Source organism: Enhydra lutris, unplaced genomic scaffold (genome assembly GCF_002288905.1).
Source record: "Enhydra lutris kenyoni isolate GAN:26980312 unplaced genomic scaffold, ASM228890v2 scaffoldscaffold12, whole genome shotgun sequence".
Lineage (NCBI taxonomy): Eukaryota > Metazoa > Chordata > Mammalia > Carnivora > Mustelidae > Enhydra > Enhydra lutris.
In genome coordinates this window covers 52,189,859-52,204,582 of record NW_019154096.1, presented here as the reverse complement: position 1 = coordinate 52,204,582, position 14,724 = coordinate 52,189,859, and the positions used below count along the sequence as shown (strand labels likewise).

The 14,724-nt window shown below is 43.2% G+C and overlaps 1 protein-coding gene and 1 pseudogene across 1 annotated transcript in view; both read right to left on the bottom strand.

Annotated features, from left to right (window-relative positions):
• LOC111144894 (ATP binding cassette subfamily C member 2) overlaps positions 1 to 14,724 on the bottom strand; it is a 57,625-nt gene that overhangs the window by 38,553 nt on the left and 4,348 nt on the right. The window contains exons 3-9 of the mRNA XM_022499481.1: positions 13,837 to 13,962; positions 5,855 to 5,989; positions 5,527 to 5,634; positions 5,029 to 5,084; positions 3,616 to 3,850; positions 1,304 to 1,467; positions 295 to 472 (exon numbers count right to left, since the gene is read on the bottom strand). Coding sequence (XP_022355189.1) covers positions 295 to 472; positions 1,304 to 1,467; positions 3,616 to 3,850; positions 5,029 to 5,084; positions 5,527 to 5,634; positions 5,855 to 5,989; positions 13,837 to 13,962 — 1,002 coding nt within the window. The remainder of the gene's footprint in view (positions 1 to 294; positions 473 to 1,303; positions 1,468 to 3,615; positions 3,851 to 5,028; positions 5,085 to 5,526; positions 5,635 to 5,854; positions 5,990 to 13,836; positions 13,963 to 14,724) is intronic.
• LOC111144730 lies at positions 12,784 to 13,491 on the bottom strand (annotated as a pseudogene).

Below are 14,724 nucleotides of genomic sequence, written 5' to 3'. Positions count from 1 at the left end.
GGTATGCAAGCCTTCGAGGCTGAAAGGCAGATCCTGGGTGGAGAAAAGCCTGCCAGCTCTCCTCTAGTGTGTGTCCTCCCCTGTGTCCCCTGATCACACACATGCCCTGTCACACATGTCTGTGAATCTACTTTTCCACAGCTTGCAAAGAAAAATCCAGAGGAGGCTATCTGGCTAGTCAGAATCAAGTGTTAAGATCCGTTATCATTTCCATCAAATTTTTCTCAGCCCCTTGGAATCAATGCTGACACTTAAGGGGATTTTTTTCAGCAAGTTCTGACACAAGCCACTCACCTTCTTGTATACGGACGCCATGATGGTTGTCCTCACAATCATGCCCAGCATGAAGCACATTTGAAAGTAGCCCTGAAGGCAGAGAGACTGCACGAGGGCCACCACAAAGAAGAGGACTGAATAGAGATACCCGGTCCACACATACATGTCTTGGGTATTTGCAAAGGAGATCAGCAACCTGCCGAAACAAAACGAAGTCAGTGAGGTCCGGTCAGGCCTCCAGGGACTCTCCCCACTCCTCACGCACGGCCAACTACCCTACCCTTGCCCTGTGGTTAACAAAGTGACCAGAATGGTCCAAAGCCGGTGGAAGACCAGAACTCCACAGTCGTGCTGGGACTCTTGCTTTTCCTCGCAGCAGCAAGAGGTCCAAGTGGATGGCCCGTAGCTGTGAGCAGGGATGATGAAAGAAATGCTCCTTACACTTGCTGCTGCAAGGCTTTGGCCTGGCCTTCCCCGACCCCCTGATAAAAGAGGTTGCGTGGGATACGTGGATTTCATCTTGGACAAAGCAAGCCCAAGAAGTAATTGTATCCAATGCGAGTTCAAACTCCCCCTAGAGGAGAATTCATCCCATAGATTCCCACATGCTGCAAAGTCTTGTCCTGATCACGCTGAACCTCCCACAGAAGCCTGTGGCTCTAGGGCAGGGGCTCCAGAGCTCAGGTACAAGGCTGTCCTGCACCCTGCTGCCCGCCTATTGGGCACGGCTCTTCCCATATCAGTTTAACAATTCCCATTCTGTTTAACAAGAGCTCCTAACAAGGATCTGGCTTCCTAGGAGAGAAGGGCTATAGAAAAGAGGGAAGCTAAAGGACCTAGCATTTTGGATCTTGAAAATGGCCTTGTGCTTTTCATGAACACAACACAATCAGGTAGAAGAATCTCATCAGCATTTGAAATAGCAGGGGTTTAATAAAAAGCTCCTGCCTGCATATCCAAGGGGCCAGCACAGAGGAGAGGGGCAGAGGGGACTTCCCTCAAGGGAGAGCCAAGGCCCAGGACTCACTTCAGCAGCTGAGGGTTCAGAAACATGAGGAGGTCGTGCACCAGCTTCAGGAAGAACGATTTCAAGAGTATGACGTAGAAAGTTTTGAAGAGAGCCTTGACCAACCAGGACTTGGGAAAGTTTTCTGTTGTCCCAGACTTCTTTTTTTTCTTTTTAACTTCTTCCTAGGTAAAAAATCCAAACACCAACAGAGCTTACAGAGCCGTGAAGTGTAAAACTTTGTCTTGCACTGCTCAGTTCCAGAGTGTTAAGGCCCCGAGTCCTGTCGCGGTCTTTGTACGCGTTTTGGTTTTCTGTCTGGTCCTCATCCACCCCTTCAGCTGCCGTCACCAGTTCCCTCTCCCCTATCCTGACACACCTAATCTAGTCTGGGTGAGAAAAACCACGGAACAAAGCGGGGGAGAACACATAAAAAACAAAGAATAGACCCTAAGTAGGGGGGCATGCTGGGTAATCCCGGAGAGTGAAGGGCATGAACCTGATGCGTAGTTTTGATACCCAGAGCCTTTTTGTTTGTTCTTGCTTGTGGTTGTTGTGGGATGTTATGGGTTGAATTATGTCCTCCCTCAAAAGATGTGGAAACCCTAAGCCCCAGTACCTCAGAATGGGTCTTTATTTGGAAATGGGACCTTTGCCGATGTAATCAAGAGGAGGTCCTTAGCGGGGCCCTAGTCCAGTAGGACTGGTGTCTTTAGAAGAGAAGAGACTCCAAGCCGGAGAGAAGATGGCCAGGTGATAACAGAGGCAGAGATCGGAGCGACACCTCCACAGACCAAAGAATAGCCAGACTAGAAGGTAAAAGAAGCAAAGAAAGTTTCTCCCCTCCGGGTTTTGGAAGGCGCATGGCCCTGCTGATACTTTGCCTCCAACTGGGCTTCTGGATTCCTGCTTATGAACCTGCCTGTGAACCATACATTGGTTTGAAGCCATGCAGTTAGGGGTGCTTTGTGAGGGCACAACTTCACTGTTCCATCCAGGAATCTAATCCACGGGGCACTGCCGCTCACTTGCCAGCCTCTTTCTCTTCCTGTGATCTGACTTCTTTGTTATATTCTCCATGGTCCCATGAGGCCCCAAATACAGCCTTGCAGCCTGAGTTTCCAGGTTTTTCCTACCAGTGACGTCCTCTTGTAATTGGGTCACTGAGATCCCATTTGATCCGTCTCTCTTGCCTGAGCAACGGCCCCAGCCTGCCTCCCAGCTTCTACTCTTGCCCCCAACCATCCATCTTCCCAGCAACAGCCAAAATGCACTTTTTAACGTACAAATCTGATCCCATTACTCTTCTGTTCAAAACCTTCCACTGGCTCTCCACCCTTTGTAAAATAAAACCTAGACTCCTTACCATGGCCCACAAGGGTCTACACGGCACAGTCCCTGTCCACTGCTCTGAGCTCATCTCACCTCTTACTCAGCCCCTCTCTCCCTGCCTCAGAACCTTCTTGCAGTTCTCCAGACAAACTAAATGTGTTCCCCTCGGCCTCACACTTCTGCTCCCTTGGACGGGATTACCCTTCCTTCTGACGGCTCCTCAGGTGGAAATCCACTTCTAAGACTTTGGGTCTCCACTCAAGGGACACCTCCTCTGAGAGGTCTCTCCTATGACCCTAAAGGCATTCCATTTCAAAGACTTTAACAGGATTTATGCATTCTTAATAGCGTGTATCACTCTCAAAGAATAACATGTGTTCTTTTATTATTTATTTTCCGGCTCTCTAAAGAGGACACTTTCAGGTTATTCCTTGTACCCAGTGCCCAGAATAGTCAGACACTCGGTACTTAATACTTTTGAGTGAATAAATAAGAGGAGTAGCTGCTATGCTAAAGCCCACCAAAGTACAAATTCTGGTAATGCCAAGGTACTATTTTTCTATTTTTTAAAAGATTATTTGTTCATTTGACAAAGAAAGAAAGTGGGGTGGCAGACAGAGAGGCAGGCAGAGGCAGAGGGAGAGGCAGGCTCCCCGCTGAGCAAAGAGCCCAATGCAGGCCTCAATCTCAGGACACTGGGATCATGACCCGAGCCAAAGGCAGACACTTAAATGGACTGAGCCATCTGGGCACCCCCTATTTTTCTATTATTAAAGACATACTATAGAAAATTTCAAATATACGCTAAAGGAGAGAGAACAGCACATCCTACCCAAACGTATCCATCACTAAGGTATTATTAGTATTATAAATACTACAAATACCATAAAAGCACTGCAGTATATACAGCGCTATCAAAATAGGACAGAATCACTAGGATACTGGTATCTTCCTGCCTGAAACCTAGAGCATATTCACACAGACACTCATGGGAAAGTTACCAAGACAAGGATATCTTGGCTTTGACTCTGATTCTTGTTCAATCCATGCAGCCCGTCTCCAGTGTTCCCCTGGGACTTCCTCCGCTGCCGTCTCTGGAGTTCCTTCCTGGCCTTCTGCAGCTCTCCTACCATATGTTTTTCAAATGCACTGACCAGTGTCTTGGTTTTCATCTCTTCATTGACATCCCAGATATCTTCAAGTGTCAGAGGTTGCTTGTAGCCTTTCAAAATGATGCTGGAACCAGAGCGATTCACAGGCTGAGACCCTACATGCTGGGTCAGTGGCAATTCCCCCGCTGCTTCTGACAAAAGCTGTCCCCCTTCCCCCAGTTCAGAGATGGAGGGATAGAGGAAGGGAGGGGGGCCACTGCTCCATCTCCCAGCCCTTTAAACCTGACAGAGGCATGGGGAGGGCAGAAAACGGATGGGAGAGGTGATGGAATGTAGACTAAGACGAGGAGGAGGCCACGAGGAGCAATGCGACTGAATGAAAAACCAAAAGAGCATCATGTCCACCTGCTCCTTCCTCCTTGAACACTGGCTGCCGTTCTGCCCCTGGGGCATCTCCCCGAGGGGCCTTCAATGCCCTTAAGGAACCGAGCAGCCCTGGAGGCCTCCTCTCTGCTCTCTCTCTTGATCAGGCCTACCAACCTGGTGTTTGAGAACACGGATACAAAATAAATTACATCTTTATTTTCACTAGCCTCTAACTGAAACCTAGCCTTTCCTTATAACATGAACGGAAGCAAACAAGCAGTTGTAAACAGGAGTACCCGTTCCTTGGACACCAAGAGACATCGCAGTGTTTTCGTGGCACAGGTACACTCATTGCTCCTTTGAGGTTGTGGTCATTGTTAGCCCTATTGCTAGATCACTAGATCTTGTTATTTAACACATTTGTAAAGGAGCACTTGTGTTATATCACAAATTTTTTTTAATATTTAAGTGAATATATTTCAATATATTTGGTTTCCTTTGTAACCCTGTCTTTTTCTTTATGTACAGAAAACATGATCTGAGGAGGGATTCCTAGGCAGTACCAGTTGCCAAGTGGTCCATGGAACCACAAAGGCCAAGAGTGTTTGTTGCAGATCCTTTGGTAGCCCAGGCCAGCTAGTTCATCCCTTACCCTTCAAATGGTGTCACACTGCCTGCCCCTTTCTTTTCCTTCCACCTTTCCTAACATCCTTCCTTTTCCCTGTGAACCTCCAGGCCACCAAGAGCAAAGCCCCCGCCATCCTCTCCTCCACATCCCAGTCTGAAATAAATATATCTGTTAAATTAACATTCTCGGACTCCAAGTAGAGGAGAAATGGAGGCCTCAGGAAGCATTTTTAAAATTAAGATTTCCACCACTTTCAGAAGAATGAGGGGGTAGGGATATGGACAACCCACACCCCAGGCATTTCCTACCTGTCATACCAACTAAACGTAATGCTACTCAGAAATGAGGCTGTGAATGATGGATTCTGCAAGACACACACAAAAAATAAAAAAGTAAATCAACCTGAAACAGGAACTTTGTGGGACTCTAAAATCAGAAAGTGATTTTTCTAGATATAATGTTATGCAAAAAAGCAGACTTAAGACTGAAGTAGACTGGACAACATAGGTTTATCTGGAGACCCTAAAGTCTTACTAGTAAAAATCAGATTTTCTGGCATAGATAGATGAATGCATTATCCATGCTGAAGATTGGCGGGTCAATATAAAAGTATTTCCAGACTCATAAAAGAGTATTTCCATACACTAGCCACTTTTGGTCTCCTTAAGCCATTAATGATCCACACAGCTATATTCTGGGCTCAAGGGACCCCCCCCCCCCACAAGGCCTAGGGGATCTCGAAGTTACACGTGTCAAAATACCATCTAATGAAATAATGCATGAGATCGGCATATTTAGAGTCTCACATTTGAGGAGGCATCTTTTTCTGAAAATGCTGAAAGGATCAGGATCAGGATCTGTAGTGCATAGCAGATGAAGAACAGGCAGGAATAGGCCAGATTAGAATTGCTGTCCTATGGGGGAATAGAAAAAAAAAAAACAACACAGAGAAAATGAGCCTTTTCCAATTAAGTCTAAATGGCCCACATAGGTCAATGCTTGTGCTTAAAGCCTATCATCAAATCTCCTAAACATACTTCTATCCCAGAGTCCAACTGACTGTATGCTATTCACTCTGACTTAGAAGTTGCTCACCACACTATCTCCTCAAGTAACCCTCTCTTTCCTCCTTACCTTTAAGAGTGTCCGGATCAGAGTCTGAAATTGGAAAACGCCACAGAGTACTGAGAGAATCCAGAATAGGGAGAGGAACCAAGAATCCTTCTGTATGCACCATCGCCTGCTGTGTTGGATCAGCAAAACCAGGAGCTAAAGAGAAATTCACATCACGTTCTGAAAAATATGGTCACCAAGGATGAAAGGAAAGAAAGATGCCAGAGACAGGGAAAGAATGGTGGGTTAAAGGAGGAGACGGTTAGAACTAATCAGGCCAAGCAGAAAACACACAAATGTCAAGTTATAGACTTCCTCCCTGATACAATCCAACCTCCTCTTTTAGGGTGTCCATCCTCTCCCTGGGACCCCCTTCCTCACCCCATATCCCCACCGCACTTGGATGGGGAGTTAGCCACAAGCACAGAGGGTCACCTTCTACATATAATGGAGTTGGTTTGGGAGCCAAAAGTCTTTCCAAGACCCAAGGAAGTGAATTTCAGGTGCTGCAGTAGTCCACCTGGGAGGGAGTTTCTGCAGGACAGGTGTAAACTGTCTATGGGATTTTCTAATAATATCAAACTAGGCAATAAAAAAAAACCTTGCCTTGTAACATCTCACTTAAATATAATTAAATGTTGGTTTCCTAGACTTAGTGCGGAGCTTGTAAACTAGGGTTCCGAAAACAAAGCCATGATTAGTATCATCTGTTAATTTCTGTGGTATAGATAATACCACTGTGGTGGATTTCAGGCCCCAACAAGCTGTCACTAAGCACAGTGTTGGGAAGAGATGCACACGCAAAGGCTGACCATTGTCCTACAGGGATACAGGCCCATAGATACCAGGCATTCTGATTTTTCAAGGAGGTTTAGAAATCCAAATAGTTATGTGGCATCTTTTCCGTTGAAAAGCATAACAACTTAGTAGCAAGATGGTGGAGGTATAGCAGACTGAAATGACATCAGGTCACAGGAGTTCAGCTAGATAGTTACCAAACCATTCCAAACACCTACAAACTCAATAGGAGATAAGCAATTCTAGGAACAGAAAATCGACCACTTTCTGAAAGGTAGGACATGTGGAGAAGTGAATCCGAAGTGATGGGAAGATAGACCGATGGGGAGGGGCCAACTCCCAGCAAGCAGTGGAGCAATGGAGCACAAAATCAGAACTTTCAGAACTGTTCCACTGAGGGACATCACTCCAGAGGCTAAGCGGGGGTGGAGTCCTCACAGGCACAGTGTGGTCTCAGGTCCTGAGGGGTCACAGAAAGACTGAGGTATCTGAGTGTGGCAGAGCTCACAGGTATCAGAGCAGAGAAGCCAGCTACAGAGACGGAGCCAAGGAGTGAGCTCTCAGCTCATGGTTACCTGGCACAGTTGGGCCACTGCTCTTTGAGTAGGGACCCCACAAGTGGCAGATCCACAGAGATCCCCTCCTTCCTCTCTGAGAGAAGCAGCCAGAAGTACACTGCAGGAGTCAGCAGGTTTGGCAACTCCAAATGGGGCCATGCACCAGGGACAGAAATCCTCAGTTACAGGCCGGGAGAACTCGGAGCGTGGCCAGAGACCAGGGAGACAGGAGTGATTGACCCCTTTTCTCTGAGGGCACACTGAGGAGTGGGGTCCCGAGCTCATGGCTCCTCCAGGCCAGAGACTGGGAGGCCGCCATTTTCATTCCTGTCCCCCAGAGCACTAAGGAAAGCCTTCAGGGAACAAAAGCTCCCAAGAGCAAACCTGAGCAGATTACTTAGCCTGGCCCTGGCAAGGGTGGTACAATTCCACCTCGGGCCAAGACATTCGAGAATCACAGCAACAGGTCCCTCCCCGCAGATGATCAGCTAGAATATCCAGCCAAGACCAAGCTCAATGATCAACGAGAAGAGTGGAACTCCAGAGCTAGGGGAAAGCAACACATAGAATTCATGGCTTTTCCCCCATGATCCTTTAGTCTTACAAAGTTAAATTATATTAATTTTTTTCTTATTCTATTTTTTTGACTTTTCCTCTTTCTTCTTTTAACATTTTTAAACTAGTCTATCTTAACAATACCTTCTTTAAAAAATCTTTTTAAACCTTCATTGTTATAGTCATATTTTATCCCTTCATTGTATTTAGCCTTATTTTTATATACATATAGGTTTTTATTCTTTAAAATTTGGGGATATGATTTCTTCTAGTAGATCAAAATATACCCTACATCTAGCACATGGCTTTGTTCTAGTCCCACCCTGAACACATTCTCTTTTTCTTTTTCCAACCATCAATTCCTTTTTTAGAAATCTTTTAAAATTTTCATCTATACAGTCATATTCCTTGCCTTCATCATGTTTACCCTTATTTTTGTATATATATGTTTTTCTTTCTTTAAAATTTTGGGAGGTAGTTTCTTCTAAGAGACCAGAATACATCCAAAATCAAGTGGGTGGCTCTGTTCTATTCACCAGATATAAATATATATCAGAATGGCTAAAAAAATAACAAGACCCACCCATATGCTATCTACAAGAAACTCATTTTAGACCCAAAGACACCTCCAGATTTAAAGTGAGGGGGTGGAAAACAATTTATCATGCCAATGGACATCAAAAGAAAGCTGGGGTGGCAATCCTTATATCAGATCAATTAGATTTTAAGCCAAAGACTATAATAAGAGATGAGGAAGGACACTATATCATACTCAAAGGGTCTGTCCAACAAGAAGATCTAACAATTTTAAATATCTATACCCCTAACATGGGAGCAGCCAATTATATAAACCAATTGATAACAAAATCAAAGAAACACGTTGACAATAATACAGTCATAGTAGGGTACTTTAATACCCCTCACTGAAATGGACAGATCATTCAAGCAAAAAATCAACAAGGAAATAAAGGCTTTAAAGGACACACTGGACCAGATGGATATCACAGATATATTCAGAACATATCATCCCAAAGCAACAGGATACACATTCTTCTCTACTGCACATGGAACATTCTCCAGAATAGATCACATCCTGGGTCACAAATCAGGTCTCAACTGGTACCAAAAGACTGGGATCATTCCCTGCATATTTTCAGACCACAATGCTCTGAAGCTAGAACTCAATCACAAGAGGAAAGTTGGAAAGAACTCAAATACATGGAGGCTAAAGAGCATCCTACTAAAGACTGAATGGGTCAACCAGGAAACTAAAGAAGAATTGAAAAAATTCATGGAAACAAATGATAATGAAAACCCAACTCTTCAAAATCTATGGGACACAACAAAGGCGATCCTGAGAGGAAAGTATGTAGCAATACAAGACTTTCTCAAGAAACAAGAAAGGTCTCAAGTACACAACCTAACCCTCCACATAAAGGAGCTGGGGAAAGAACAGCAAAGAAAGCCTAAACCCAGCAGGAGAAGAGAAATAATAAAGATCAGAGCAAAAGCAATGAAATAGAAACCAAAAGAACAGTAGAACAAGTCAACAAAACTAGGAGCTGGTTCTTGGAAAGAATTAATAAGATTGATAAACCCCTGGCCAGACTTATCAAAAAGAAAAGGGAAAGGACCTAAGTAAATAAAATTATGAATGAAAGAGGAGAGATCACAACCAACATCAAAGAAATACAAATAATTATAAGAACATATGATGAGCAACTATACGCCAGTAAATTTGACAATCTGGAAGAAATGGATGCATTCCTAGAGATGAAATTTGAACCAAATTGAACCAATTCAAACCAAAATTGAACCAGGAAGAAATAGAAAACCTGAACAGACCCATAACCAGTAGGGAGATTGAAGCAGTCATCAAAAAATCTCCCAACAAACAAGAGCCCAGGGACAGACGGCTTCCCAGGGGAATTCTACCAAACATTTAAAGAAGAATTAATACCTATTCTCCTGAAACTGTTCCAAAAAATAGAAATGGAAGGAAAACTTCCAAACTCATTTTATGAGGCCACATTACCTTGATCCCAAAACCAGACAGACACCATCAAAAAGAATTACAGGCCAATATCCTTGATGAACACAGATGCGAAAATTCTCACCAAAATACTAGCCAATAGGATTCAACACTACATTAAAAGGATTATTCACCACAACCAAGTGGGATTTATTCCAGGGCTGCAAGGTTGGTTCAACATTTGCAAATCAATCCATGTGATACAATACATTAATAAAAGAAAGAACAAGAACCATATGATACTCATTAGATGCTGAAAAAGCATTTGACAAAGTACAGCATCCTTTCTTGATCAAAACTCTTCAAAATGTAGGGATGGGGGTACATACCTCAATATCAACAAAGCCATCTATGAAAAACCCACAGTAAATATCATTCTCAATGAGGAAAAACAGAGCTTTTCCCCTAAGGTCAGGAACACAGCAGGAATGTCCACTATCACCACTACTATTCAACATAGTACTAGAAGTCCTAGCCTCAGCAATCAGACAACGGAAAGAAATAAAAGGCATCTGAATCAGCAAAGAAGTAGTCAAACTCTCATTCTTTGAAGATGATACGATACTTTATGTGTAAAACCCAAAGACTCCACTCCAAAACTGCTAGAACTCATATAGGAATTCAGTGAAATGTCAGGATATAAAATCAATGCACAGAAATTAGTGGCATTTCTATACACTAACAGCAAGACAGAAGAAAGAGAAATTAAGGAGTCCATCTCATTTACAATTGCACCCAAAACCACAAGATACCTAGAAATAAAACTAACTAAAAAGGGAAAGAATCTGTACTCAGAAAACTATAAAGTACTCATGAAAGAAATTGGGGAAGACACAAAGAAATGGAAAAGTGTTCCATGCTCATGGATTGGAAGAACAAATATTGTGAAAATGTCTATGCTACCTAAAGCAATCTACACGTTTAATGCAATCCCCATCAAAACACCATCCATTTTTTCAAAGAAATGGAATGATTAATCCTAAAATTTATATGGAACCAGAAAAGACCTCAAATAGCCAGAGGAATGTTGAAAAAGAAAGCCAAAGTTGGTGGCATCACAATTCCAGACTTCCAGCTCTATTGCAAAGCTGTCATCATCAAGTCAGTATGGTCCTGGCACAAAAACAGACACATAGATCAATGGAACAGAATAGAGAGCCCAGAAATAGATCATCAACTCTATGGTCAACTCATCTTTGACAAAGCAGGAAAGAATGTCCAATAGAAAAAAGACAGTCTCTTCAACAAATGGTGTTAGCCACATGCAGAAGAATGAAACTGGACCATTTCCTTATACCACACTCTAAAACAGACTCAAAAGGACGAAAGATCTCAATGTGAGACAGGAATCCATCAAAATCCTTGAGGAGAACACAAGCAACAACCTCTTCGATCTCAGTTGCAGCCACTTCTTCCTAGAAACATTGCCAAAAGCAAGGGAAGCAAGGGCAAAAACAACTACTGGGACTTCATCAAGATAAAAAGTTTTTGCACAGCAAAGGAAATAGTCAACAAAACCAAAAGGCAACCTACAGAATGGGAGAAGATATTTGCAAATGTCTTACCAGATAAAGAGCTAGTAATCAAAATTCTATAAATAACTTAACAAACCCAACACCCAAAGAACAAATAATCCAATCAAGAGATGGGCAGAGGATATGAACAGACATTCCTGCAAAGAAGACATGCAGATGGCCAACAGACACATGAAAAAGTGCTCCACATCACTTGGCATCAGGGAAATACAAATCAAAACCACAATAAGATACCACCTCACACCAGTCAGAATGACTAAAATTAACAGGTCAGGAAACGACAGCTGTTGGCGAGGATATGGAGAAAGGAGAACCCTCCTACACTGTTGGTGGGAATGCAAGCTGGTGCACCCACTCTGGAAAACAGCATGGAGGTTCCTCAAAAAGTTGAAAATAGAGCTACCCTATGACCCAGCAATTGCACTACTGTGTATTTACCCTAAAGATACAAATGTAGTGATCCAAAGGGGCATGTGCACCCAAATGTTTATAGCAGCAATGTCCACAACAGCCAAACTATGGAAAGAACCTAGATGTGTATCAACAGATGAATGGATAAAGAAGATGTGATAATATATATATATTCCCTTGTTTTATATATAAAACGATGGAATGCTATGCAGCCATCAAAAGAAATGAAATCTTGCCATTTGCAATGATGTGGAGGGTAATATGCTGAGCGAAATAAGTCAGTCAGAGAAAGACAATTATATGATCTCTGATAAGAGGAATTTAAGAGGCAGAGTGGTGGGCTTGGGGGTAGGGAAGGTAAAAATGAAACAAGATGAATTGGGAGGGAGACAATACATAAGAGACTCTTAATGTCACAAAACAAACTGAGGGTTGCTGGGGGTGGTATGGAGAGGGTAGTTGGGTTATGGACATTGGGGAGGGTATGTGATATGGTGAGTGCTGTGAACTATGTAAGCCTGATGATTCACAGACCTGTACCTCTTGGGCAAATAATATATGTTAATAAAAATAATTTTAAAATGTTTTAGATCTTAAAAAAAAAAAAAAGAGGGTGCCTGGGTGGCTCAGTGGGTTAAGCCTCAGCCTTCAGCTCAGGCCATGGTCTCAGGGTCCTGGGATTGAGGACTGCATTGGGCTCTCTGCCCAGCAGGGAGCCTGCTTCCCTATCTCTCTTTGCCTGCCTCTCTGCCTACTTGTGACTTCTCTATCAAATAAATAAAAAATTCTTGAAAAAAAGAAAATAAAAAGAAAAGGTATAGCAATTAATTTAGTTGTTTTTAAAACATTATGCAGGCCTCCCCCAAAACCGAGCCCGCAGGAGAGAGAACAGTGTCCGTTATCAAGTTTATACAAACAACTCCGGACTCATGATCCACTGATGAGTCATTAGTCAATTTAAGAATACTAGTTCCAGCATTTAGAAAAGTCTTTTAACATCAAGAAACTTGGCTTTCATGTGTGTATATATTTATTTATTTATTTTTACTTTCTTTATACTGTTTATTTCACTGAAGCCTGGAGGCCAGGGAAATGGTGTGTGAATGTTTGGGACACCAAGCCTAGGAGTGCATGTTGACAACGGTGACATACAGGGTCACAGAGTGCTGTCCAGCTGCCCAGGGAACAGAGGTGGATGAAGGTCTCCATGATAAAGGCCTCATAGACTAAGGAAAAACAGTAGGAGCACTGCTGGCTGAAAAGTGTGGTATGGGTTGTAGTGTGTTATCATCTAACCTGGGCAGATGAGACAATGTAATGGACCAGCCTGATATTGGAGTCCATGCTCTTCTGGATGTACTTCCAGTCAAACTCAATGCCCTGGGCTCCAACTCAGATGAGAAGGAGCAGGACATAATGAGCATGGCCATGGCCCAGCCCAAGGCAGCAACCATGATCCTGTACTCCCCCTTGCATACATTCTAGGACATGACAAAATTTAGATGTATCTGGTCTGCCACATCCACGATGACCTTCATGACATCCTAATGAAGTCACAGATGCTGCCTTCCAGGTGGGAAAAAAATCATGGCCTGGGAAGGAAAAAAACCATGGCCAGGAAGAGCATCTTGCACAGCTGCATAAACAGGTAGGTGACCCTGGCCTGCACACATGTCTAGAAGGCATTGTACTCAGGCCACGGTGCTTGTAGGTGATGAAGTAGGGGAAGTAGACAAGGGTGAAGCCATTCCAGAAGTGGAACACAGTCATGGTGCTGACCTTCTGGGCCCACCAGAGTGCAGGTCTCTGCCTCAGCCAGCCTGGCACCCACTCATGTATAATCATTAGATGGAAGGATAGGAGGGCATAAGATACATATCTTAGGCATCAAAGCTAGTATTTATGCTAGGGAGAAGGATCTAAAAGTTAGTGTTCAAAAGAATATACAAAACTAAAATTTGATTCAGCCCATTATAACCACATTTTGCCTCATCATAGGCCCCTCAAAAAAGATAAATGAAGTTGGACTTAATTTTATTCCAAAAGAGTACATTTCAACTAGATAGCTATGAATAAGAAGAAGATAAACAGGGCAGGAGTGGAGGTAGGACTTACCCATGTGCCCAGGTAAAGGCTAGGATTGGTGTATCTAATGGCAGGGACTGTGGCTTGTCCAGAGTCTTCTGTGAGTACCAGGGCCAGCTCTATGGCTGCTAGAATAAGAAGAAAGCCAACAAGCACCTGAGAAGGAAAAAGACCACTGTTAAGAGGATATCATGCTTTAGAATAGAATGGTTCCTGATAACAGATAATAAAGATGGTATGCACAGATTCAGAGAACACAAAAAATAGTTCTGGCATCAATGAATACCAAGCAATAGACTGTAGTTCAAGCAATGGAATGAAGTTCAATGTAGGCCAGGATAGGTTTTTGAGGAATGCTGAGTGTGATGGTTTTAAACTATGTTCACAAGTTCTTTGATATTCTTCCCTTCAAAAAGGAGATCTTGGTACCTGTTCCCTTGAATGTGAACTTAACTTCGTGACTCAATTCTAAAGAACAGAATATGGTAGAAGCTCATAAAAAACAATATGGCTTCCTCCTTCTCTTTCTCAGATCACCCACTTCACTTCAGGGAAAGCTCCTAGCGCCATCAGGAGGACACTCAAGTAGCTTTATGGAGAGATCCACTTGGTAAATAACGGAGGCCTCTTGTCAACAGCCACGTGAGTGAGTCATCTTAGACTTAGCTTCTCCAGCTCCAGTCAAGACTTCAGATGACCTTAGTCTCTGCTAGCATATCAGCTGCAATGTTTTATGAGGCCAGCATCACCTTGATCCCAAAACCAGACAAGGATCCCATCAAAAAAGAGAACTACAGGCCAATATCCTTGATGAACACAGATGCGAAAATTCTCACCAAAATACTAGCCAATAGGATTCAACACTACATTAAAAGGATTATTCACCACAACCAAGTGGGATTTATTCCAGGGCTACAA